Source organism: Anabrus simplex, chromosome 2, assembly GCF_040414725.1.
Source record: "Anabrus simplex isolate iqAnaSimp1 chromosome 2, ASM4041472v1, whole genome shotgun sequence".
Classification (NCBI taxonomy): domain Eukaryota; kingdom Metazoa; phylum Arthropoda; class Insecta; order Orthoptera; family Tettigoniidae; genus Anabrus; species Anabrus simplex.
This window is the reverse complement of record NC_090266.1, coordinates 740,509,801-740,534,938: the sequence shown is the minus strand read 5'-3', so window position 1 is coordinate 740,534,938 and position 25,138 is coordinate 740,509,801. Positions and strand designations below refer to the sequence as shown.

The following is a 25,138-nucleotide window of genomic DNA, read 5'->3' as shown; positions in this document are numbered from 1 at the left end:
TAATATTTTCTAAAAACAAAGAAAATACATGTTTCTTTATTTATAAAGGAGATCCCAAATACCGATCTTCAGGTCTGTAACATCTTCAGTTTCTGAGATATAAAGATCCATATTAAAGGCATTCAACCATTTTTCACCCCTTTTCACCCCTCCTATTGGGATTTTCCGAAAACAAAGAAATACGCGTTTCTTCATCTTGTAATTAGATTATAAGTACCAATTTTTACATCTGTAAAGTTTGATAGTTATGAGATATAGATACACTCATTTTAAAAATTCACCCCCCTTTCAACCCTCCACTATTTGGATTTTCCAAAAACAAAAAGTACATGTTTCTTTACTTTTAAAGGAGATCTCAAATACCTTTTTTCAGGTCTGTAATATCTTCAGTTTCTGAGATATAAGTATCTTCATTAAAGGCATTCAATCCACTTTTCACTCCTTTTCACCCGTCCTATTGGGATATTCCGAAAACAAAAAAATACGTGTTTCTTTATGTTGAAAGGAGATTCTAAATACCAATTTCTACGTCTGTAAACTTTTACAGTTTCGAGATATAGATACACTCATTTTAAAAATTCACCCCCCCCCCTTTTCACCCCCCATTATTTGGATTTTCCAAAAACAAAAAATTTATGTTCCTTTATTTTTATAGGAGGTTCCAAATTTAAATATTCATGACTAACATCTTCACTTTCTGAGATTTAAGTATCCTCATTAAAAGGCATTCAACCCCTGTTTCACCCCTCCTATTGGGATTTACCGAAAAAAATACATGTTTCTTTATTTTTAAAGGAGATTCTAAATACCACTTTTTACATCAGTAAACTTTTAAAATTTAAGATGTAGATACACTCATTTTAAAAATTCACCCACCTTTTCACCCCCCACTATTTGAATTTTCCAAAAACGAAAAAATACTTGTTTCTTTATTTTTAAAGTAGATCCCAAATCCCAATTTTCAGGTCTGTAATATCTTCAGGTTCTGAAATATATGTAGCCTCATTAAAGGCATCCAACACATTTTCACCCTTTTCCACCCTTCCTATTGGGATTTTCCGAAAACAAAAAAATAAGTGTTTATTTTTAAAGGAGATTCAAAATACCAATTTTTACATCTATAAACTTTCAAAGTTTTGAGATATAGATACACTCATTTTAAAAATTCACCCCCTTTTCACCCCCCATTAATTGGATTTTCCAAAAACAAAAATTACGTGTTTCCTTATTTTAAAGGACATTCCAAACACCAATTTTCAGGTCTGTAATATCTTAAGTTTCTGAGATATGAGTATCCTAATTTAAGGCATTCAACCATTTCTTCACCCCTTTTCACCCCTCCTATTGGGATTTTCCAAAAACAAAAAAGTACGTGTTTCTTTATTTTTAATGAAGATTCTAAATACCAATTTTTACATCTGTAAACTTCCAAATTTTTTAGATATAGATACGCTCATTTTAAAAATTCACCCCCCCTTTTCACCCTCCCATTAATTGGATTTTCCAAAAACAAAAAATATGTGTTTCTTAATTTTTTAAATAGATCAAACGTACCAATTTTCTGGTCTGTAATATATTCAGTTTCTGAGATATAAGTACCGGTATCCTGATTAAAGGCACTCAACCCTTTTTCACCCTTCCTATTGGGATTTTATGAAAACAAAAAAAATACGTGTTTCCTTATTTTAAAGAAGATTCTAAATACCAATTTTTATATCTGTAAACTTTTAAAGTTTTGAGATATACACTCATTTTAAAATTTAACCCCCCTTTTCACCCCCTTAGCGACGTAATATCCAAAAATCCTCTCTTAGCGAGCACCTACATCTTAATATGAATGTATCCCCAAAATTTCATTTCTTTATGCCCAGTAGTTTTGACTCGGCGATGATGAATCAGTCAGTCAGGACAAGTTATTTTATATATATAGATTACCTTTTGCATGAAGGCGCTATAACAAATGAATGGCCAGCTGCTGTAGAAGATTCCATTTTCAAAGGAAACGGCAATAAACAAAAAGTGGATAATTACAGGCCAGTTAGCTTGACGGGTGAATCTTCGGTATCGACTTCTTGCTATGTGCACTAGCAAGCTCTTGTAGATATTCAAAGGTGATTACAAAGTCTATTAGTAATACCTAGGAATTGGGATTTTTGTGACATTTCTATCTTGGCTTGTTTTTCCATGCCTAGGTTAGTTTAAGCACATTTCCAACATTTGGGAACATGATGAAACAGTTTTTATTGGTCTCATAAATGCAATATTTGACCATATTTTAGCATTAGGTAATATTTTGGCCACATTGAATAAGAGCACTCTTAGTCATACTTATGTGGTACATAATATTTAAGCTGATAATGTTCTAAACAATTTCATAGTACTTGTACAGATGATCGTAAGGTTTGCTGACCAATCTTCTGTTGGTAGCAAAATTTGTCCTGTCAAAGCTTCCTCCTTCCCAATACCCAACGTTATGTTTCCTTGTTTTGCGGAGTGGTGGAAAGGAATTGTAACCACATACTATCAAAGCCCCTGTATAGTATCCTTTCTTTCTCTGCTAATGATTAGTTCAGTGTAGTTTAAAGATGCGTAAAGTAAAGGGTTCTGATAGTGTGAGGTTGCAAGGTTTCGTTATAGATTTCAGTGAAAATTATAGCTGAGAAACGTTTTACACTTTACCAACTCTGCAATACTGCTAAACACGAAAATCTGTGTAAAGGAAAGAAGACTGCAACTGCTGTTTGAGAAATCGCACAGCAGTTCATCTCCATCAGCCAATGCATCTCAGTTTTCTAAGAATCTTTGTGAAATGATCGTTTGATCAAACATTCCCATCAAGTTAGAGGGACTGTTAGCAGATGAGAAGAATGAAAGGATGAGGAATGAGGCTGCAAGCATGAACCTCCTGTTCTACTTCCTATTAAACCAAGACCGACAGACTTATCTGCTACATGAAAACAGTGACTCACTTGCCGAGTTCAATGTCTCACCAGATCAGACATGTGAACACTTGGATGAATTACGGATGAATCTGTCCGATTTTTTTCGCTACGGTGATTCATATTTTGCTGTGCTACAACTAGTAAGTGTAAAACAAAAGTATCTATACTGCATTTCCCAACAACCCATCCTTCTCTTAGAACTCATTTTCCTGTTTGTTGACATGTTGATTGAATTACTTCCAGTTGACCTATAAATTTGTTAACTGGTAGTAATACAAGTCAATTTTATCTATTTATAATTTAAATGTAATGTCTAAAGGAGCAAGTTGTGTAAATAATGTTGAGATGTATTTCATATTAATAGCCAGTTTCTCTTTACTTTAATGCAGCTGATGATGCATGTTCCCATAAATTAGAGCATTGCTTCCTGTGATTTCTGTTTGTGACTTCTATACTGCTAGAATATAGCAGACAAAGCCTCCAGTTTGTTGTACACCCATTGTTTGCTTTTATTTACTACACTGTAGTTAAGTCATTTTCACTGTAATCTGAGGGTCTTTAAAATGCCGGATCTGTGAACTAGTTACCACTTAGATTATCACACCCTTGTTAATACCTATAAGTGAGAATCTTTTTGGATAGAAAATAAACTATATTTGATATTTCATGATTGTTGTTATAGAAAGATATTAGGACAACCTTTCTTGCAGTCATCATGAAGTAAACTATTGAGATATCTTAACACTTGAAATTATAAGCAAAGTTTTCTCATGGCCTGTACGGAGAATCAGAAAGAGGTCACTTAGACTGTCTTGGCTTGTAGTACAGTGAATTATATTTCAATTTTATATTCTGCATTTAGCTCCTACAAAAACACGTGGTTGAAAGAAGAGTTTGCTCCAAGTCTTCCAGCTAGTTACTTCAGTAAATCAAGAAAATGGTGCCTCTTTACTTAGGAGAAAGGAGACTGGAAGAAAGAAAATACCCAATATAGAAAACTGCTGGGTAAGAGAAAATACCGAGGTGGAACTCGAGAGAATGAAGTAGGAACGCCAATCTCTCGCACTGAAAGAAATCTTTGAAAACTTGAACACGTAACGGAAACTTTCGATATCTTGTAAGAGAATATCCTAGATTTTACGCTCAGCCCTCACAAACCAAGGGGTCTTGTAGGGCTTCTTATTTTTACTGGATGCCACATATTACCTTCAGAAAGAGTGTAGTGGTCTAAAGGTATGATGATAAATGGGGATAAAAGTCAGGTTGTGAGTTTCACAAATAGGAAAAGTCCTCTCAGTTTTAATTACTACGCTGCCGGAATAGACAGGTCCATCTAGTATGAACTGAACAAGTAAGTCATTTTACAGTTAAGAGGTGTTAGTTTAATACATTTTATCACAACGCGTGCTCTAAATTTTTAATTCAATATTACTTTTCTACTTCATTACAGATATTCTTAAGATCCCTCCCAAAGACCAAGCAACACATCAACGGGAACAATATTCATACAAGACTGTATCAAGTGTCTAGGATGTTCCTTCTCAGTTAAGCAGCAGCCTAAAACTAAGAAACAGCTTAATATTGTACTCTTGTCAATTCCTTGACGTTATATGAGACCCAAAGTCAAGACGCTAACAGTTTCATTCACAACAACGTTCTTGACCAGTCTACCTATAACAATCGGTTTTTTAAATCTCCACTTGTGCATGACAACACATTTAAATATTAGTTACCTCAAGAACATGAAAATGAAAATTGTGGGTCAAATAAGCCCCAGTATTAATATCATCCTTTCTCAAGACAGATGATAAAAAAGAAGATCCATTTTATTTTATTTTTGAACATTTTAAGTTAACCAGAATAGAACTGCCAAGTTAAAACACATTTAATTTAAATTTATATTTTCAATCTTGACCAACCTACAATCAACAATCAGTTCAAATGTCCACTTATTGTTGACGACACATCCTGTCAACAGACACGGTACGTCAAGAACATGATATGATATAGGGGTGACACAAACCCCAGTATGTAATCCTCTTTACCAAAAAGAAGGTCCATTTTAGTTTTGGACATTTTTCAAATTAGATAGATTAATAATAATAATAATAATGTTATTTGCTTTACGTCCCACTAACTACTTTTACAGTCTTCGGAGACGCCGAGGTGCCGGAATTTAGTCCCGCAGGAGTTCTTTTACGTGCCAGTAAATCTACCGACACGAGGCTGTCGTATTTGAGCACCTTCAAATACCACCGGACAGAGCCAGGATCGAACCTGCCAAGTTGGGGTTAGAAGGCCAGCGCCTTAACCGTCTGAGCCACTCAGCCCGGCATTAGATAGATTAGGACCAAAAAACTTAACTGTATTAACTTATGTTACCCATCTTAAGAGTTCATTAATGTTTGTATATATTGTATATATTGGTATGTTTATATTGGTTATAAAGGTCCCAAACCTTGACCTAAAGTTTGTATACAGGCTGAAGATGCCAAAAATAATGGGTGAAACATGTACCTGACCTAAATAAGTCTACATAAAATCATGTAGATAATAACCACATTAAAAGTGGAAAGTATTGAATAGGTGTTTGTTTTTATTAAATTATCCTTGATATCTATGCCTAAGTGGTATGTTCCGAGCTGTCAGTGGAGAGATGGTGTGGGAGGACATCAGTAGACGAGTAAGTTTGGATGGTGTCTTTAAAAGTAGGAAAGATCACAATATGAAGATAAAGTTGGAATTCAAGAGGACAAATTGGGGCAAATATTCGTTTATAGGAAGGGGAGTTAGGGATTGGAATAACATACCTAGGGAGATGTTCAATAAATCTCCAATTTCTTTGCAATCATTTAAGAAAAGGCTAGGAAAACAACAGATAGGAAATCTGCCACCTGGGCAACTGCCCTAAATGCAGATCAGTAGTGATTGATTGATTGATTGATTGATTGATTGATTGAAGATGAAGACAGGTGTAGAAATTGTCAAGGAAGCAATGCCAAGATATAAATATCTGAAGTTGTTGAGACTAAATCATTTCTTCAGTAAACATATTGTCAATAAAATCAAGAGTGACAAGGGCTTCAAGATACAGCCTCTGATCGAGATGATGAATGCCAATTTTCAACTTTTTGGAGTGTTTGAACAATGTCGAGTGGTGGATGAAATGATAGTGAAATATAATGGGTATAATAACCTGAAACAGTTTATCAAAGGCAAGCCTATTAGATTCGGGTAGGAGTTATGGGGCTGATTCAATTTCAATCTGCATCATGGAAAGAATCAAACCGAGGGTGAAAGATTATGTTACTAGGATCCCATGTTCGGATCACGATGGACTGTGTGGACAATCCTAGGAGTCGCATAGTGTTCTTTGACAACTTTTTCACTAACAGAGACCTCCTGACTCATCTCTGATAGCTAAGATATAGAGCAAAATATACTGTATGGAAGAATGAAACAGGTAACTGTCCTTTGAAATTGAGTAAGAAGAAAAACCTAGAACCTATTGCCAAATTGCAATGTTACCCTCTGCATAAAATATATACAATGTTATGGTGTGTACCACAAGAAGTTACAGATGATGTACAAGACCACTGTTATGCAAGATAATGAAGCTTTGAGACTCGATATCTTTAACGCCCAGCGTCGTCATATGAGGACGGACATTATCTGCTTATCTATGACACTTATCCTAAATGTATCCTAATAGGTGATGTATCTGAGCACTTTTAAACATTTTTCAGTAAAACTCTCTTCAGAAAAAAAAGAAAAAAAATTTGGGCATTAACGGGTTAAGGTGATAACGTTGCGTTATGGAAATCACATTTCACAGAAGACTATAATAAGGTGGTTAACTAACGCGGCGTCAGAAGCTCTTTACTTTAACGAATCAAGAAGGCAGTATGTAGCATTATTTTGCTCTTCTGAACGGTGCCAGGCAAAATGTTATTCATCTGTCACCTTTGACCTGGACTCTTGTTTGTGTGGAATAAGAAGTCTCACTTAATATTTAACACACTTTAATTTACTATACTGTATGCTCAGCAGAGGAGAGACAAATGTGGTTGCAGCGACAAGGCCTCACCTTTAGGATATGAATCAATGAATGAATGACCTGTCACAGGCTACAGTAAATAAGACTATGCACCAAAGAAAAGACACTGTGAAAGATGACTGGAAGAAACTTGTTTGGGGCAGTAAATTTACTTCTCTGGAGAAAGATTGTCAATTTACTTCATAAATATGGGGCTATTACAGAATGTAAAAAGACAAATGGTGTATCCCTAAAGGGAAAAGAAAAGCAGTGGAATGAGTTAGCAAATGAATTCAATAGCCACTTGAATGTGACCACGCTATCAGTAAAACAAAATATCCGTACAGCCTACAAAGTAGCAAGAAAAGGATTCTTTGAAAGACAAGTTGGAGCAGTAGAAGACTGGATGTGGTACATTTTTCCCCAGCATCAACAAAGAGCTTTGAAGATTATTGCAATGGCCTCAACTACCATGTTCAGGTATTTTAATTTGACACCGTCTGGCTGCCTGCTCATCAATTCTGATGTTCTGTTTTACTCTAGGCCTAATAGATAGCAGAGTAAACCAAACCTCACTTGGGTGCGCGAGGTTGAGCTTTAATGAATTTTGTCGTGTGATCACCAAATGTGTCACTAGGGACCTTTTACATGCCAACATCATACAACATGGAGTGTCTAACAGACTTTTTTCTGCCCTTCAAAAATTAGACTACCTCTGCCAGATTTGAATCTGCTATCTTCTGATCCAGAGGCTGATACACTACCAATGATCCACAGTTGAGCCTCTTCGTAATGACGAGTGTGATGCAGAATACCACTGTAAGCCCCATAATTAATAATAATAATGCTATTTGCTTTACGTCCCACTAACTACTTTTACGGTCTTCGGAGACGCCGATGTGCCGGAATTTAGTCCCGTAGGAGTTCTTTTACGTGCCAGTAAATCTACCGACACGGGGCTGTCGTATTTGAGCACCTTCAAATACCAACGGACTGAGCCAGGATCGAACCTGCCAAGTTGGGGTTAGAAGGCCAGCGCCTTAACCGTCTGAGCCACTCAGCCCGGCAAGCCCCATAATTTCTTTAGCATGAGATAAGAGTTTATGTCATTACATTACATGAAATGATGCTTTGATTTTAAAGCATCTTGCTATTGTGCAATCTCTCTTCTGTATTACCATTCAGACATTTTTAAGCTGAATATTATAACCTTAACAGATCATTAATGTTATTTGTTTTACATCCCACTAACCATATTTTAATGGTTTTCAGAAACACCCAGTGGCTGCAATTTTGTCCCCAATTTTTTTACATTCCAATATCGAGCACCTTCAAATACTACTGGTCTAAGCCAGGAACAAACTTGCCACCTTGGGCTCAAAAATCAGTACTCTACTGTCTGAGCTACTCAGCTCGGCAGATAAGATCATTAATAATCAGCACAATCGTATTAGAAATTATGCGTACTATGTTATAGATTGTGTAGGCTACATGTGCTTATCATCTCTCTTCCTTTGAATTTATATTTCAATTCAAACATTTCTTGCCTAGTAATAAATTAATGGAATATAACTTTATGTATCTCTATTTTACAATTTACAACATTGGTATCTCCCACAATGATCTAAAGTGACAATTGCTGTATTAGAGATAGAGGTGAATTTCTCTTCTATTTCTCTAAGTACTTTTCTCACCACAGAATTTGATAATCTATATATTTTTTTTTAAACCTTTATTCTGAGAGGTGAAGTACCGTACATCATTATTTCTATGTAAAACTTATTTTCTCTCGGCATTGTGTAAGTATTAGATAATAGAAATGTAACTACTGAGCACAAAACACAAAATGTCTTCCCGCCATTATTATTTTAACATGATGGTAAACAACTTAACAGGACAAAATCGTTAAAGTAGTTTAACGTGATGTTCAATAGTTATCAGAACTTGATGAAACTGGGCCTGTTTCTAAATTTGTAAAATCATATTACCCAGAGAGAAAAAGGCATGGTTACACGGCCTCACCTTATAAACCACTAAATATGTCTAGACTTTCATAATTCTCAGATACCTGCCCAGAACAGACTATACAGCTCTCACCATAAGTTGTGTTTTGCAATAGTGAAACTGAAAGCACTTCAGGATGTGCGACATCTGTATCACTCTGCATTGGATAGAGCTGTTGTGCTTAAGTGTGCCTTGAACTTCATACTATATTCCCTATGCACAGACAATAATATTATATACAGTATACCAAATTATTTTTTTAAAATTTTGGTTACCTCATCCTTCACTACAATAGTACGAGACCCGAATTCTATCTTACTGCTGTACATTTTACAATAACATTGCTGATTACAACTATTTCTTTGTACACATTGCTGCTAGTTGTTTGCTGAAATTAGTTGCTCAATACATCCAACAGACTTTGAGACAAAGATGCAAGTGAATGGATACAAGCATGTAAACGTACCTGAGGCTAATGGGGAAATATGTGAAAAATTATTATTATATTCCAAACAGTACTCTAACCAGCAGTGGTTGTTCACAAAAGCTAAATATTAATCACAAAGGTTTGACATTAAACGTTTCAAGCACAGGTAATCAAGAGCATATGTTACAATACTGCAATTTAAAAGTATTGAGTTTAAAGGTTACCTTAGGATCTGTGAAGTCAATATCACGTTCCACATGAACCCATCCTGTTGGGCAGCAACATGCCAGATCCAGTCTCGAAGCTCCAACGGCAGCCACTTCACCACTGCTAATTTCAGGAACTGTACTAAGAGAGACCAGGGGTGTGGTTCCGTCATCTCCCTTGCGGATCATGCGATTCAGTTCCTCGATCACATCTTTCGAAGTAGCCCTTTCGTGGAAACTGGCAGCTCGAGCATGTGGTGGACCATCCATAATTATGACGCTAGCACTGGAGTCGTCAAGGCATTCCTGCAGAGAAATAGACGATTCTGCAATGTTTTGAGCCTGTCGAGCAGGACAGACCACAGTATCTGGCGAGGAAACTGTTGATGTAAATGATTCAGTCATTTCACGACAAAAGCTGCTCTCTAAAGAAGCTGGCTGTTCATCGTCTTCTTCAACTACAGTCACTAACACGTCTACACTTCTTCCCTGTTGGGCAGTCAGCTCCTGGTACGAAACACTTCTACTATGCACTATACAACTACTATGTGGGACCTGTATTAAGTGTGCAAGAGCCAAGTTCTCATCACTATTATTATTCTTTATATCACACTCCCCATCATTTACATTAACACACCGAGTATCATTGCACGAGTTTGTTGGACAGTTCCACAGTACCTTGGATGAAATTTCATCTGACCTGGAAACCATGGTTGCACTAATACCTTCTTCATTTCCAGCACAAACCTGTTCAGTAAATGGTCTTTCAATTTTCAAATTGAAGGTATTTAAATCAATACAATGATCTTGTTTAAATTCCTGTGATTTACTATTCTGTACATTGAGCAGGACCTCGGTACATTTTTCCCTCTTATTTGAAGAATTCTGAATGTCATTCTCGTCCACAGAAAGGTGCGCGTGATCCCTAGTGCTCACCTCTATTATTGTATGGATCTGCTCTTCGCAGCAGTCACCAATCTTGACAAGATCCTCAACACTTTCTTCAACTACTCTTTCACTACAATCATCACTGGGCAATTTATGAATTAGTTTTTGATGACTTTCAACTGAATCTTGCAAATCTGTATTCTGAAAAGTAATACTGGTCAGTTTTAATTCTCTGTCTTCACACAGGTGGACTGTTGACGTAGATTTATCTTTGGCAGTTTCTGTATTTGGTTCAGCTATATATCCCTCTGCATTGGAGATACATTCTTCATTTGGTTGCACTTCGAAACAAGTCCTCGAACTACTATCACAATTACTTACATTAGTCCCTCTGTGCTGCCCCTCACATAGCATAATGGACTGATTCTTAGCTAGATCATCCTTTTCCCTAGATGCACAATATTGTTGCTGCTCAGCAATGAAGTTCAACACACTCTGCAATGTTTCTTCTCGATCCTGTGATTGCATTACAGGTGTGGTGGACATCAGTTCTGACCCTGGTTTTCGAGTAAGGGAACCCCCAACTTCAGACATACCTGCTCCTCCAATAAGACTACGGGATGATGTTGAAGCTAAACTTTTTGTACTTTCAAATTTCACAAGACGATAGAAGTCTCGAGTAAAATCCGTTCCAACAGCTGGAGACTCCGCGCTTACGGCATCATCACTGCAACCACTCATTGCAGCCGAGGACCGTTTGGAAGAGTTTTCATAACCTCCATCTACACATCCGTTATAAGCACAGTCATACGAGTGACAACACTCCTCTGAATTTGTGCCTGTGCTGGACCAGCTTCCACCAGGTGAAGCCAAACTGTAACTAGCACCAACTCCAACATTACTGCCGTAAGGCCAACCAGTTCTCTGGTTGGCAACATTAGCACCACTATGGTCACCACTTTCCCCATCGAGGAGGATCGCTGAAAGTTCACTTGGCCTATCTAAGAGATAACTAGCATTATTCCAAAGACATTCATTAGAATCTTCTTCCAGCTCAAGAGCATTATTCTCCTGAATACTTGGAAGCAATCCACATATTTGTTGACTGGGAGTTAAAGTATCCACCACAGGTCCAGGTCGCCTCCACAACAGAGACCACGAGTCAGCTGAGGAGACAACTGCAGACTGTGCAGAACCAGAGGAAGTAACATCTTCAGAAGACAATGACATACTCCAGTCTTCAAGCTCTGCCTGATCATATTCCAACTCCATCAAGTCGCGATGTTGTTGCTGAAGAGCACTACGAGTATCGTCTAGGCGTAACCAGTGCTGAACATAATCTGCATCCCACCAACAGCCTTCGACTACCAAATCCCCCCCACTACACCAACTTCCAGTATTGCTATGTGCATCGTCGTCGTCATCTACTACCTCCTGACGTTCATTCAGAGCACTCGTCAGAAGACTTGTTGTCGCTCTTGTTCTACGTAAAGGATGAGCCTGACTGTGTGCTGCATCTCCTGATCCAGATGCTAATACATCCAACAGAAGAACAGATGGTGAAGACGAAGCTGTGGATGAGAATGAGAATGATGAATGCTGTCTTTGGCAATTTGTAACACCTGCACATGGAGAAGATGCAGCAGCAGTAAGTTTAAGACACAAATGAGAATCTGAAAAGCTTCTCATAATATGTTGGTATGGGAGGAGGTCGCGAGAAGGAGGAAAACTATGACGAGGATTAGAGCTAGATAATCCTAAAGTGAGTCCTAAAGGTATATAGAGAACATCAGGATCGCATGCATCTTCCATCATGAGCAGCCTGTTTTGAGGACTAACTCCACCACAGTCTACCACAATTGCTGAAGCGGATCCCACAGGTACAACAGCTGTATCACTTTCTTCTGTGGCCTCCTTCACATCCTCTAAACCTCTTCTCAAGGGTTCTGATGTCACCATGGAGCTTGCTGCCTCTCCAGAATGCACTGCTTCCCCTTGGACATCGCTAGACATGGTCGAGTAGCCTTCATCTCTATTTCCACTTTCAGGACTCTCACTCCCTTCGTCTTCACCACCAGCAGAATTCTTCCCATTGTGAACTAAACAGAGAAAGGAAAATTATTATTCAGAAGGTTTTATATTTTGCTATTTCAGTGTAGGAGGTCAATATATTACACGGAACAAATTATTAAATTAAACTAGATAATTTTACAGCATACTTTTAAAATATACATGAACTTCAACAATAAGACTAAGAAAATAAAAGTAAATTCACATCCTCATTCTGAGGTGGTGCAACTCTTCCTTTATATCATCATACAGGGGAGATCAGCTCATATGTGTACAGAGTAAATGTCAGAGGACTCATACTGCACCTGAAATTCGTGAGGAAGTAAACAGTATGCTAGCAGCTCCAATCTCTGTCTCAACAGTTCAATGCTGTCTTCGTGAACAAGGTTAAAAGGGGTGCATAGTGGCCGAAAAACCTTTATTACACAAATAAAATAAGGTAAAAAGATTGCCGTGGGAACAGCAACATAAAAACTGGAACGTGTAGCAGTAGTCCAAGGAGTTTTTCACGGACGAATAACGAAGTATTTGGAAGCCATTGTCGAATATTAGTTTGTTGACTTCATGGGGAACGTATGAAGAGTCAGTGAGTGATGCCAACGGTGAAGTACAGTGAAGGGTCGATCATGGTGTGGAGATGTTTTGCGGGTGATAATTAATGGAACGTTAAAGAAGGAAGGGTATCACTTGATAATGATCAACAATGCACTTCCATCTTGCAACAGACTTAGTGGTCATGGGTTTGTTCTGCAGCAGGACAATGATCCCAAACATGCTTCTAAATTGTGCAGAGGGTATGTCAATAGAAAAGAGAAATGTGGGGAGCTGAAAAATATGATCTAGCTAAGTCAGTCACCTGACATAAATCCCATTGAAGCCTTATGGGATGAACTTGACAGGGAGGTCAGAAATCAGAGGTGATCTAATGATGAAGATCTATGGAATAATTTACATAGTATCTGCTAAAACACTACAAAATCTTATATCCAGGCTAAAATCTAAAGTGTATTGTCCAGTATTCGGGAGATAGTAGGTTTGAACCCCACTGTCGGCAGCCCTGAAGATGGTTTTCCGTGGTTTCCCATTTTCACACCAGGCAAATGCTGGGGCTGTACCTTAATTAAGGCCACGGCCACTTCCTTCCCACTCCTAGCCCTTCATTGTCCCTTCGTCGCCATAAGACCTATCTGTGTCGGTGCGACGTAAACCAACTAGCAAAAAAAAAAAACTTATATTGTATTTTACTTAATGATAGAGAGAGAAAATATTTATTTTGTTGGTCTATTTAGTTTTACAATGTGTTTGTACACTGAAATTAAGTATACTGTTTTTTTCATAGGTGATCAAAAACTTTGACTGGTAGTGTACCTGTAAAAAACAAAAAATATTACTAGACAAAGAAAAACAATAGGAACTTTTAATATTAATAGTATGTCTTTTGCAGGTATGATATAGGGCTGCAACCATTATATTCAGTGCTCAACAGACTGTAGATCTAAAAGTTACATTAACAGAGTGAACAATGGAAAGCATGGATTCATTTTTTAACAAAAAAATTCTGCAGGTAATAATAGAACTGTCATGGCAATGGACCCTGATTTAATGGACATAATTCGACAAATAAAGACCGATAATGAAAACATTTTTTTTAATACTGTAATTATTGAAAAGTAATGAACCAGAACACTATTTTAGAGGTTCTGGAGCCTCGTGACATTTGTGAAACTTTAAAGCAGGCTGGTGGTAACTGTAGTGAGAATGACATCGAACAGACATCAACAAAGGTAACTCAGGCTACCAAATTCTAAACCAGGAGGAGAATGCTTCAGATGTTCTATGGGGAGCACAGAAAGCTGATGATAACAAAAAAGTATGAGTGTGCAGTTTCAGCTGGTCCACAACTGTCAGGTTAGAGAACACATGGGCGACATTATCTCGTTCCCAGATGCCTCTTCAGATCCAATGGTAACTAATTATTAAAAATATTTTCAGCACTTAACTATCAAGAAACAGGATAGCCTTCAAATATAAAGCAACTGAAACTTTATGCTTCTTCGAAGGTGAATCCACTGTACCAGCTAGAATGTTGATAACAGAAGGTCAGTATAATATATCAGTAACCAAGTAAAAATAGTTGTGATGACTGAAACAAGAAATTTTAAATAACTTTAATTCATGATTTGAAGATAGATCAGTAAATGGGACTTTGTTAGGCAGAATTAGAGATGTATGACACTAATAATCTAATTAGTAGAACAATATAACAAGTTACTAAGCTGAGGGATAGCCTAATAAAAAAAAGCTATATATAAGCTGTCTTGCCAATCTAAGGATAACGTTCCAATATGGTTGTTAATAAGTTATTTCTCGAAGATTTCAGTTCCCCTGTTGCTGTCCTTTCCAGTATTTGCCTTTCATTTTACTGTTCGTTAGGTGTTTTCCTTCTACATTCAAGGTGGTAGGATTGAACTGTAGCACAGTTGGTTTGCATTTAAGAGTGCTTGAAAATGTAGGAAACCCACCTCAGTAATTCCAATTTCCAACAAAAGAGTAGCGTTACGAAAATGTTGCAAAATTTGGGCTCGGAAGACTTGGGAGAAAGGAGACGAACTGCTGAGTGGTATGTGGATATAATAAATTTTACTCATTCGGGACAAATATTTACGGTTCCCAATGGGAATCAACTTCTATATCATAAGTGGTATGTTCCGAGCGGTCAGTGGAGAGATGACTTGGACAGACATTAGTAGGCGAATAAGTTTGAGTGGTGTCTTTAAAAGTAGGAAAGACCACAATATGAAGATTAAGTTGGAATTCAAAAGAACAAATTGAGTCAAATATTGATTTATAGGAAAGTAAGTTAATTCGTATAACTTACCAAAGGAGATGTTCAATAAATTTCCAATTTCTTTGCAATAATTTAAGAAAAGGCTGGGAAAACTACAGATAGGGAATCTGCCACCTGGGTGACTGCCCTAAATGCAGATCAGTAGTGACTGATTGAACTTACTGGCATGTTCAAGAACCCCTTTCAGGGTGAAATTCTGGTACTCTTATACCTGTTTAAAGTCTACAGCCATTTAAGAGACATTTAAGACATATTGGAATCTCTGGACACTGAATTAGGGCTGCATTTCTTTCCGTAATATGAATACCCAGCATTGTGATGTTCCGTATGTTATCCCAGCATTCAGAGCAAACCTGCATCTCAACAATGAAGTAAAATCAAATTGCATCAATTCTGTTTGGCTCCTCCCTAATAGGCTGCCCATAGTCATCCTAATGAACAAGGTCTTCAACTTCTACAACCTCTCTTCAGGGTCCATAATTTTAAAAATTCACTGGTGAGGAATCCAGCGACATAATTGTCACTGAAGGAAATGGCAAAGATTCCCCATTCTGGACCCTTTCCTCCAAAAATTGGCAAGCAGAAGTTGAAGTGTGTCATGAGACCTAATCTTTACGAAGAGAACTCTGGGCAAGAACATCACTTTGGTAGTTAACGTAAGTAATGTCAACTGTTACTCAACATAGTTACTGTATCACTGTAGTTTTAGCCTGCTCTGATCAAAACTTAAGAAGACAAAGAAGGTCTGTGCACTTCAGATTTTAAAATTGTCATCCACTCTTGGACAGGAGGAAAAAAGCCCGGTATTTATTCCACTTCTTCAGAAAGATGTGTATTCTTCAGCTAATATGACAACTACTACTACTGTACCAAACGAGTGGCTACGCAGTTTGGGTTACATGGATGTCAGTTTGCATTCAAGTGAACAACAGGTTTGAACTGCACTGTCGGCAGCCCACAAGATTATTTTCTGTGGTTTCCCATTTTCACATGAGTACCTTAATTAAGGTCACAGACGCTTCCTTTCCAGTCCAGTCATGTTTCTATCTCATCGTCGCCGTATGACCTGTCGGAGGAACATAAAACAAAAATAAAAAGAAGTACCAAAAATGATTTTACATTCCACCAGGTAATTTTGCATTTTCTGGAGATTTCCAGAGGCCAGAATTTTGTCCCACAGAAATTCTTTTATGTGCCAGTAAATATACTGATATGAGAAATGAGACTGCCATAGTTAAGCACCTTCAAATACCATTGGACTGAGTCTGGACTGAACCTGACATCTTGGGCTCCAGAAGGCTAATTACCGTACAAGTCACTCAGGCTGGTGCACTTAATATAACAAATTTCCAATGTTAGTGGTATTCATGCTTCTTACTACAATTCAGTGGTGTGAGAATGTAGTAGCTTTCGTAATGGATTTCTCAATTTTCATCTTGCAAGGACACCCTCGTATGTTTGGGTCCCTGATTTCATTGATACTTCATATATTAATATGAGATATTAGGTATAAATGAATTGAGATAATAAAACATACCTTTAACATTTACAAGAAAATAAAATTGGTGAAGTAAATGGTATAAGGCAATTTTATTCTTATTATACTCCCACAGCCAGCTCATCTGTAGTAGTCTAGCAGTACTGTTCTTGCCTATGGATCTGGAATTTTGCTGCACTAGGGTTACGTCCCAGTTGTGCAGACATTTGTGCTTACAATTCCTTCATTTCCTTGTACAATAAACATTCATTTACGGAAACTAAACGTTAATAAAGAATTTTTAAAAAAAATTATCGAAGACCATAGTTTGACCCAGCCACCCTAGGATCCTCAAGAAGTAGTGCTAAGCTTACACTAGCACGCACTTGCCACAAGCACTATGAATCAATAAAAATATGTACAGTAACCATGTGTGTTTTTTATTTTATTTTTTAATGTGAGCTGCCATTCTTCTCAAGAATAGTTGGGAGGTACAATGTATTAATTTCAAACAGTGATGTACAGAGTCTTCTACTGATTGTTCTTATACTACACAAAGTTTTTAAAGAATCCTTGATCTGAATGCCTGAGGATCTCCTTGTTGGATGATAATGGTGTTTAGAGACTTCATGAATACTTTGATCCTGTTTGCAATGGCTTTTAGCATGGTTGGATTAGGGCTTGATACTGCTCTATCCATTGCTGGGGGCTAAGCATGCAGTTAGTCTACCCCTTTCACTTATTCAGGTTTTCCCAGTCTTATTTATAACTGGACATCCATCTCTTGGAGACACCAAAATTATAATAATTATTTTCTTAATAGCACTGCAACTACCATAATCAGATAGAGCAGTAATCAACTCCTTTCAAAATGATAAAAGCTTGCATGGTATTCTGAGGGTGAAATATGTCCAGTGTAACATAGCAGGAAGTGTTAGTCTAAATCTCTAACCAGTAGTGCCATAAAACCACTCCTGTCTCATCAAACCACATTAATAGACTACAGGAACTATCCTTCAAATTCAATACAGACCTCCATGCCAGGAGACAATCATCATCATCATCATCATCGGCTTTTCACAAAGATGATCACAGGTTGGATCCTACCCAATACATGTTGGGTGTTTGAAATGAAGTCACATCCCTGAAGCTCAGTTTCCACGCAATTTGAAGGTTCTATGATTAATGAACTCAAGACTGACCTGTCACATACCAGATGTCTCACCTATGAGACATCAGGCACCTTTTCTCTGCTCTTTCAGAAGATATTTTAAATTTCATTTTTGTAATGTGCAGGTAGAGTTTGCCCAAATAAAAACTGTACATTAATTAAGGCTTGCAATGCCCAGTATAAACAGGAAACATAGTCTCCGTTCTGGCTGCAAACTACATGTTGTTTAAAGTATAATTTTGTGCCCCGAATTGAGCAGCATTCAGTTCAAGGATATTTACTGATGGTGACAGTACACAAGAGAAATATTATTTCCAGTAAAGGCTGAGCAAGTCTGGTGTAGGACTGTTGAGATAGCACAGTGTGCCACAAGACAGTGCGACCATGGAAGTTCACCGAAGAGAATGGTACCGAGGAAGTGTACCGATAAGAAGTATGACAGTGGAGGAAGGCACGTTGGTATGGATCGCTTAGCGAGTCTGTTGTAGTTTGCAGTTTTCAACTGCATTCAACACTGGTTCTGGGGAAACCACATAGCCACAGTACTGATACAGCCCAGTACAGAATTGCTGTCATGAAGTTTGCAAAGAAGGGTTTGATGCTTCAGTTTCCATATCTGTAACACAATACCTACCGTATTTGATTTTGGACAACCAATATGGGACAGGAAAGTATGAAAAAATTCAAGCAGAAAATGGAGCAAGACCTTTAAATGAACTCCTTTATGGTATTCAATGAGTGGTTAAACAATTTTACAGTAAGTTTAAATAAAAACTTAACCACAGCCAAACAGGCTTTCATTGGCTATTTTACCCTCCCCTCATCAAAGAGCAGTACTGTTAAACTCTGAATGCACTTACGGACAATACATAACAGAGGACGTATTACGGGGCATATTGCAATTTCTTGGATGTTATTTTCATTGCAAAAAAATTATTTTAAATGGTGGCAAATTCAACCTGGCAAATGGACTTCAACAGTTTTATGATTTTATGGACTTGAGTTGGCTACCCACTTGAAAAACGCAATAACATTGCAGTTTCCCAACCAGTTTCGGCCCCACTATCATAAAGATTGACTTATTTTTAACACTATTATTGAATACAATTGAAAGTTTACTGTTAATTTTTGGTCAAGTGAATTTTTGCAATTTCTTCATTGTGAAGTTGATATTTACATGAACTATTGTCATTTTAGAGTTACTGTTGTGTGTTTAATTCAAAGTTCTATACTAGACTTAACTAAAGTTGACGTTTGACATTAAGGTTGGAGGGAGGAGCATTGCACGTGCCATTTCATGATGTTGCCACATTCCAGCACTCCTTTCTACCCATCGTTTTGGGCTCACTTGTTCCCTCCTTCATTTGACTGCTGTGATATGAACTAGTCATTCTTCACATTCTTGTTTCCCACTGTAATGGGAGTGATCACAAATGGGACAAATTTTGCTGTGACTGTGACTGACTGACATTGTCTCATGTTGCGTTATTTTTAACAGGGACCGGCCTGATAAGCTCAGACAGTAGAGCGCTGACCTTCTTATCTTAGCAGGTTCGATCCTGGCTCAGTCCGGTGGTATTTGAAAGTGCTACAGAACGTAAAATCAATAACATTATTATTCTTTAACAGGGGTGGTACCTATAGCCTGACAAATCCTTCAACATGCCCTTTGCCCTACATTTTGTCTCTGTACACCTTATTGGCAAAAGTACAGGATGTAAAACAAATAAGAAAAAGTGAGTTCAAGGGGAAAAGAGTGCGTGGGGAGGACGGGGAGTCATAAATCATGTGTACTCTTTTCCACACCAGCCAGCGGTACAGTACCGCATTTCATCGTACTCTAAATATAAATTAAAATACAACGATTGTACATGCATAAATAGTATTTAAAATACAATCAGAAAATATCGGCCACAAAACAGAAATAGAATGCCACTCACACTGAACTGCTTGCGACAATATCTAACTCGCAAGTGAAGTGAGAGGTTTGGCAACTCCCAGCAAGACGAGCTGCAACCCAATAAGTGTTTTTAATAAGTTTATTGTCCAACTAACAACCACCCTCAATGCACTCTCCCCCCCCATCTTCCACCTATACAACATCTACCAACACCTGTTTTTAATGTTTTATTGTAAATCATGATATCGATTTTATGCTATTTTTACCTAAGCTACATGCAAAACAGCTGATGATGATTGCTAAGCAATCGAAACGTTCTGTGATTATTAATGTTTTTATAAACAGCCCAAGGCTAAATAAAAAAGAGAAAGTGTCGATTAGGTGGAACCTTTTTTCATTTATTGATTGAAGTATACATTCAACACAAATATTAGTAATTTTCAATGATTTTTTTTAATGTTGCTCTCTCCCATCCCTCACAGTATTTTTCTCCAGATAGTAAGACATATGTGTAGCAAGTTTGGTCGAAATTGCAGGTTTGCCTATAGACGCCTGTCATTTTTAATCATTTAGCTCCGCTGATATCTTTACGTAAAGATGTTACTCCTTAACTCTGTGAAACCCGCTAAGCACAGAATGTATTGCGGGCTAGGACAATCCTTCACCAGCAATTTTATTGGGGTTGTCACTTAGTGATTTAATCTTTGGATTACTCAAAGTTGACTGAAATTGCAGACCTATCAGTGCCTGATACACCGGCGGGAAATTCCAGAGAGCATTCCGGTCCATTGTAATGGAAGGACAGACTGGACAAAGCTGTTTCAATGAACTGTTTTTAATATATACGTATTACTAAATGCATAACTAAAATTATTTAGACATATTTTCTAACCCCTTGTGGAAGGATGTATTCACTTGTGCATGCTCCTGTCGTGGTTAATAGTGCGATGAGTTGAGTGTATATAACACCACCACCACCACCACCACCACTCATATTCACCATCCAGAGACATGAGTAGAGCCCTGCATGGATGTGGATATCTGCGGACATTCGCAAAGTTAGTGTCTTGGCGGATGAAAACTGTATAGCTGTGCAGTTAATTTCTAAATAATGAAGTTTACTGATTTTCACTCAGATATGCTCTTATTTTTTGCTTGTGGTTAGGCGACCCTTGACAATGCTATGGGAGAATGGCGATATATAAAGAGCCTTGACACCATAAAGCAGTAAATCTGACCTAAGCCTAACAGGCTCCTGCTCGCAGTTAATGGAAAGAAGGAACAAAGGTCAATGCGTCGGTAGTTGTCGCAAGAGAAAATCCCTAGTAAGCCTGTGACTGTACCAGGTCTATTATGTTAACAGACTGATCTGTTTCAAAACCTTGGGTGTAATGTGCTGTAGTTAAATATTTACAATATCCGCAGATAGCCATTCCCGGATGCTGATAACCACTCGCGGATGCGGACGAAGGAAGTGCGGATGAGGATAATATTTTGTATATCCTTGCAGGGCTCTAGACACGAGACTTGACTTTCATATTCACATTGGTTTTTGAGGGGAAGGCAATAAGACTGATCACCAATAATAAAACCCTTTTAATTATCCCCAGTCTGAAACAATTTTTGCCATAGTGTGCAAATACAGCTCACGATGACTTTTTTTTATATGAACAGTACAGAACTGCTCTAATTAAGTAATTTTCATAATTTATTATAGGTACTGCAACGGTTCAAATCTCGTTACAAGATGATATCTGTATTATTATTATTATTATTATTATTATTCAATCCAATTCTGCAAGGATTATCGCTTGATTGATTGTTTTTAATTTACTATGTATATTGAAACTGGAATGCCCTGTGAGCATTCGCGTTCATATATTTCTTGAGGAGAACGCGCTAACACCCGACTGTATGGATTCAAAATGAGCGCCGAGCACGCAGGCATCATGGGCGACAGCATGCACGCGAGCGCTGCTACGGAGTGCCGGCCAAGGCCAAGTGACGTCACACCAAAAGTTCTATTCGATTCGATGACATTTCATCACGAATGGAGGGGCAGATCATGATTTGAAGAAAGTCACCTTGTAGACCTGGACAATAAATGCTACTGCTCAAAATTTCATTAAAATCGGTGGAAGGATGGCCGAGATATGAATTTTTAAAGGTCATATTTCCAGTCTGGCCATCCAACCTTGAGCAATATAAGGGGGTCGCCAGCCTCGAGGAGGAGTGTGCGAGTGAGTACTTCGTCGTGAACCAACCGTCTCGTTGTTTGGACCAGCTGATGTGATACAGTTCGATACTCTGTCCGGCTAAGAACCGGTGGTTAAAAGTACGTGATACGAGTGCTGAAAGCCTTCTCAGTGGACTAACTTCACGTGTAAGCGGAAAGCTTAGTCACTTATAATATCAGTCTGTTGAGCCGAGTAACATTATTTCGTTTTGTGAATTTTTGTATTGAAGAGACTGTACAGTAATCACTAGACATTTTGAAACTGTGCTTAAAGGACTTAGGGCATACAGACTGTGCTTTAGTTGTTTCCTTCCAAGAGAGTGTGTTAGGTTATTTCGTGAAATTGTACCCTAGTGAAAGTAGAATTCTTTTTATGGACAGTGCCAACCTTTCTTTTAAAGACTGTGTCGATTCACTCCGTGAGAAAAACAGTGTCAACATTTCTTGTCGTAAGACTGTGCCAACCTTCATGTTCAAAAGACTGTTAATTCACTTCGCAGAACCGTGCTAACATTTTCTTTCATAAAACTGTGCCGATATTTCCTTTCAAAGGCTGTGCTGATTCGCTTTGTGAAATACAGTACCTTTATTTCTTTTCAAGGGACTATGAAAGACTGTGTCTACATTTACTGCCGAGAAGTTGTATTAAGTTATGTGTAATACCGTGCCTCAAGAGAAAATTTATATGAGAAACTACGTGATGTTTTGTTAAGACTGTGTCGTAATAGAACTTGGTTCTTTTTCACGAGACCGTGTCATAAACTGTTTCTTTTCTGTCTTTGCAGAAACTTTAATTTATTTCTACCTGTGTGTGTGCTAGAACATTGCATGAGCATCTCCGTACTCATTACAAACAGTATAAAGACTGTGTCCGTAGAACTTAAGTTATTTTCTTTTCACACTGTGATTAAGTGAAGTGGTAAACAGTTGTATCTCGGAAAGTTCCAGATTATTTTCATTGCCTTTCACTTCGAATTCGACAGCGACTATTGCACGAACAATAATAATTATTTTCACAGAACTGTGATTTGAATTCATCTCTCTTTCCAAAAGTAATGTGCGTCCAACACCATTCACAGTGGAACTTGTTCGGCTAGTAAACAGTCTCTCGCCACAATTTGCAGTGCAGTGCGGTAGAGAAGTGTCGTATCAGATTCTATTGACATTTTGTGCGAAAGTTCTACATTTCTCTACTCCCTTCATGGGACTTAGTGGAATACAAAGCTAAACAACTATTCCACGATGCACTATCATCACACGATCGCCCAGGTTCGAGTCTCCTTCAACATCTGACAACCACCGTGGGATGACGCCTACTCCACATCTTTGAGGACATTCAAACCATTAGTCTGTAAAAGGTGATATCATTTCTATGCATTTTTTTTTTAATAAACTGCAAGTTCCACTTTAAATATGAACTCATTTCACTACCCTTCTCTCGTACTCTCTAAAGCATGAACCATACACGCCTTGGCATTAATCCATGCTCTCCACAAAGCTGAAGTATGGGCGTTCCTCTTTCAATATATGTGTGTGTGTGTGAATATTAGTATTTAACCATGTAAAGTAAGACTTGCTACATAATATCATATATGGATATGCTTTGTAATAAGTTTTAACATTGCAAAGCACATGTTGCAATACTGCTAGCGTAACTGCCGAGTCATCGCTCTGTCATCGTGTGCATTTGGCAATGAACTCATTTTTTTGGAGAAACCTAGGGTGCCCCAGGCAATTTCACCATTGTATGTAACATTTGGAGCCAGGTGGGAGTATATCATTGTTATTTTTGGAGATTGCATAGGTGTGTCAACTAAAGGCTATATAAGCTGGACCAGTGTCTTAAAGCATCAGTCAAAGGGATGGAGAGGCCTCAGTCGGTCAGTTAGTTGGAGTCATTGGGAGAGTGAAGCCACAGTTGGTCGGCCAGTCATATGGACGGAGAGACTTGCCATGAAGTCGTATGGATGGAGAGACTTGCCATGAAGTGTTGTACTGAGATGATAGTCAGCCATCTGGATGGAGAAGCAGCAGTAACATGGATACTTAGTAGTCAGTGAAACAAAAAGGATACATCACCAAATTAGGCTTGATACACCTACAGCTAAACACCAACTCAAAGGAATATGTCGTAATTACACTCAAAGTGTTGAAGGTACAGTCAAGTGAACCAGTGAGGGATAAATTTCTTGTATAATTTTTTAAATGTCCGGTCAAGAGGAATTCATTTTAATGCCTAGTTCCTTTCAGTTCTAATGTCATACTTTCATATTCTCATCTGTTTTATCGCAGCCTGTCTTACTATTTTTATCGAAATAATTTCAAGAATATATTTTGTTCTCTCAAATTAATTTATTGTTTTATTTCAATGGTAGAATTGGATAACCTCAAATTTAATGGGGAAACAAAACGACAATCTCCTTTTCCCAGAACCATTATGGTATGTTGTCAGGAGTAAGCTTATTACCCCACACCCTAGAGATATTCAAGAATCTCATTCTCTTATTGCTGCATCGAGTTGTAGCTGGCGCCCATCAAATAACGTATGTGTAAGTAATCAGGTAAGAACTAAGTGAGAGTACAAGGTCCGACGATTATGTATTTTATTTAATGAATATTAATTTTCATATTTTTAATTTATTTCAGATTTATATGTTTTTATAAATAAGTGAGTCAGGAACATCTCAGTACAAACAATCCTTTGGATTTCCACAAGGTGGACAATGTTTGTAACAGGGAAAAGATCAGCAGGAAGCCAGAATGTGAAATGGGAAGATGTATAAAGAAACAAACTCTACTCTGACAGAAAGAAATAGGGAGCACTTCTACACCACATCCAGAAAACTGGAGCTGGAAAATGATGACAGCGTCTATTATGAATGTGTAATCTATGTGAAACACTCGATTAACCACAAGTCACGACTGACTGCTCA

The 25,138-nt window shown here is 37.8% G+C and overlaps 1 protein-coding gene across 3 annotated transcripts in view; it reads right to left on the bottom strand.

Moving 5' to 3' along the window:
* The window catches only part of LOC136864423 (uncharacterized), a 995,241-nt gene that overhangs the window by 16,247 nt on the left and 953,856 nt on the right, over positions 1-25,138 (bottom strand). For all 3 annotated transcript variants that reach the window (XM_067141399.2, XM_067141400.2, XM_067141401.2), the window contains one exon: positions 9,634-12,602. In XM_067141399.2, the coding sequence (XP_066997500.2) occupies positions 9,634-12,602 (2,969 nt within the window). The remainder of the gene's footprint in view (positions 1-9,633; positions 12,603-25,138) is intronic.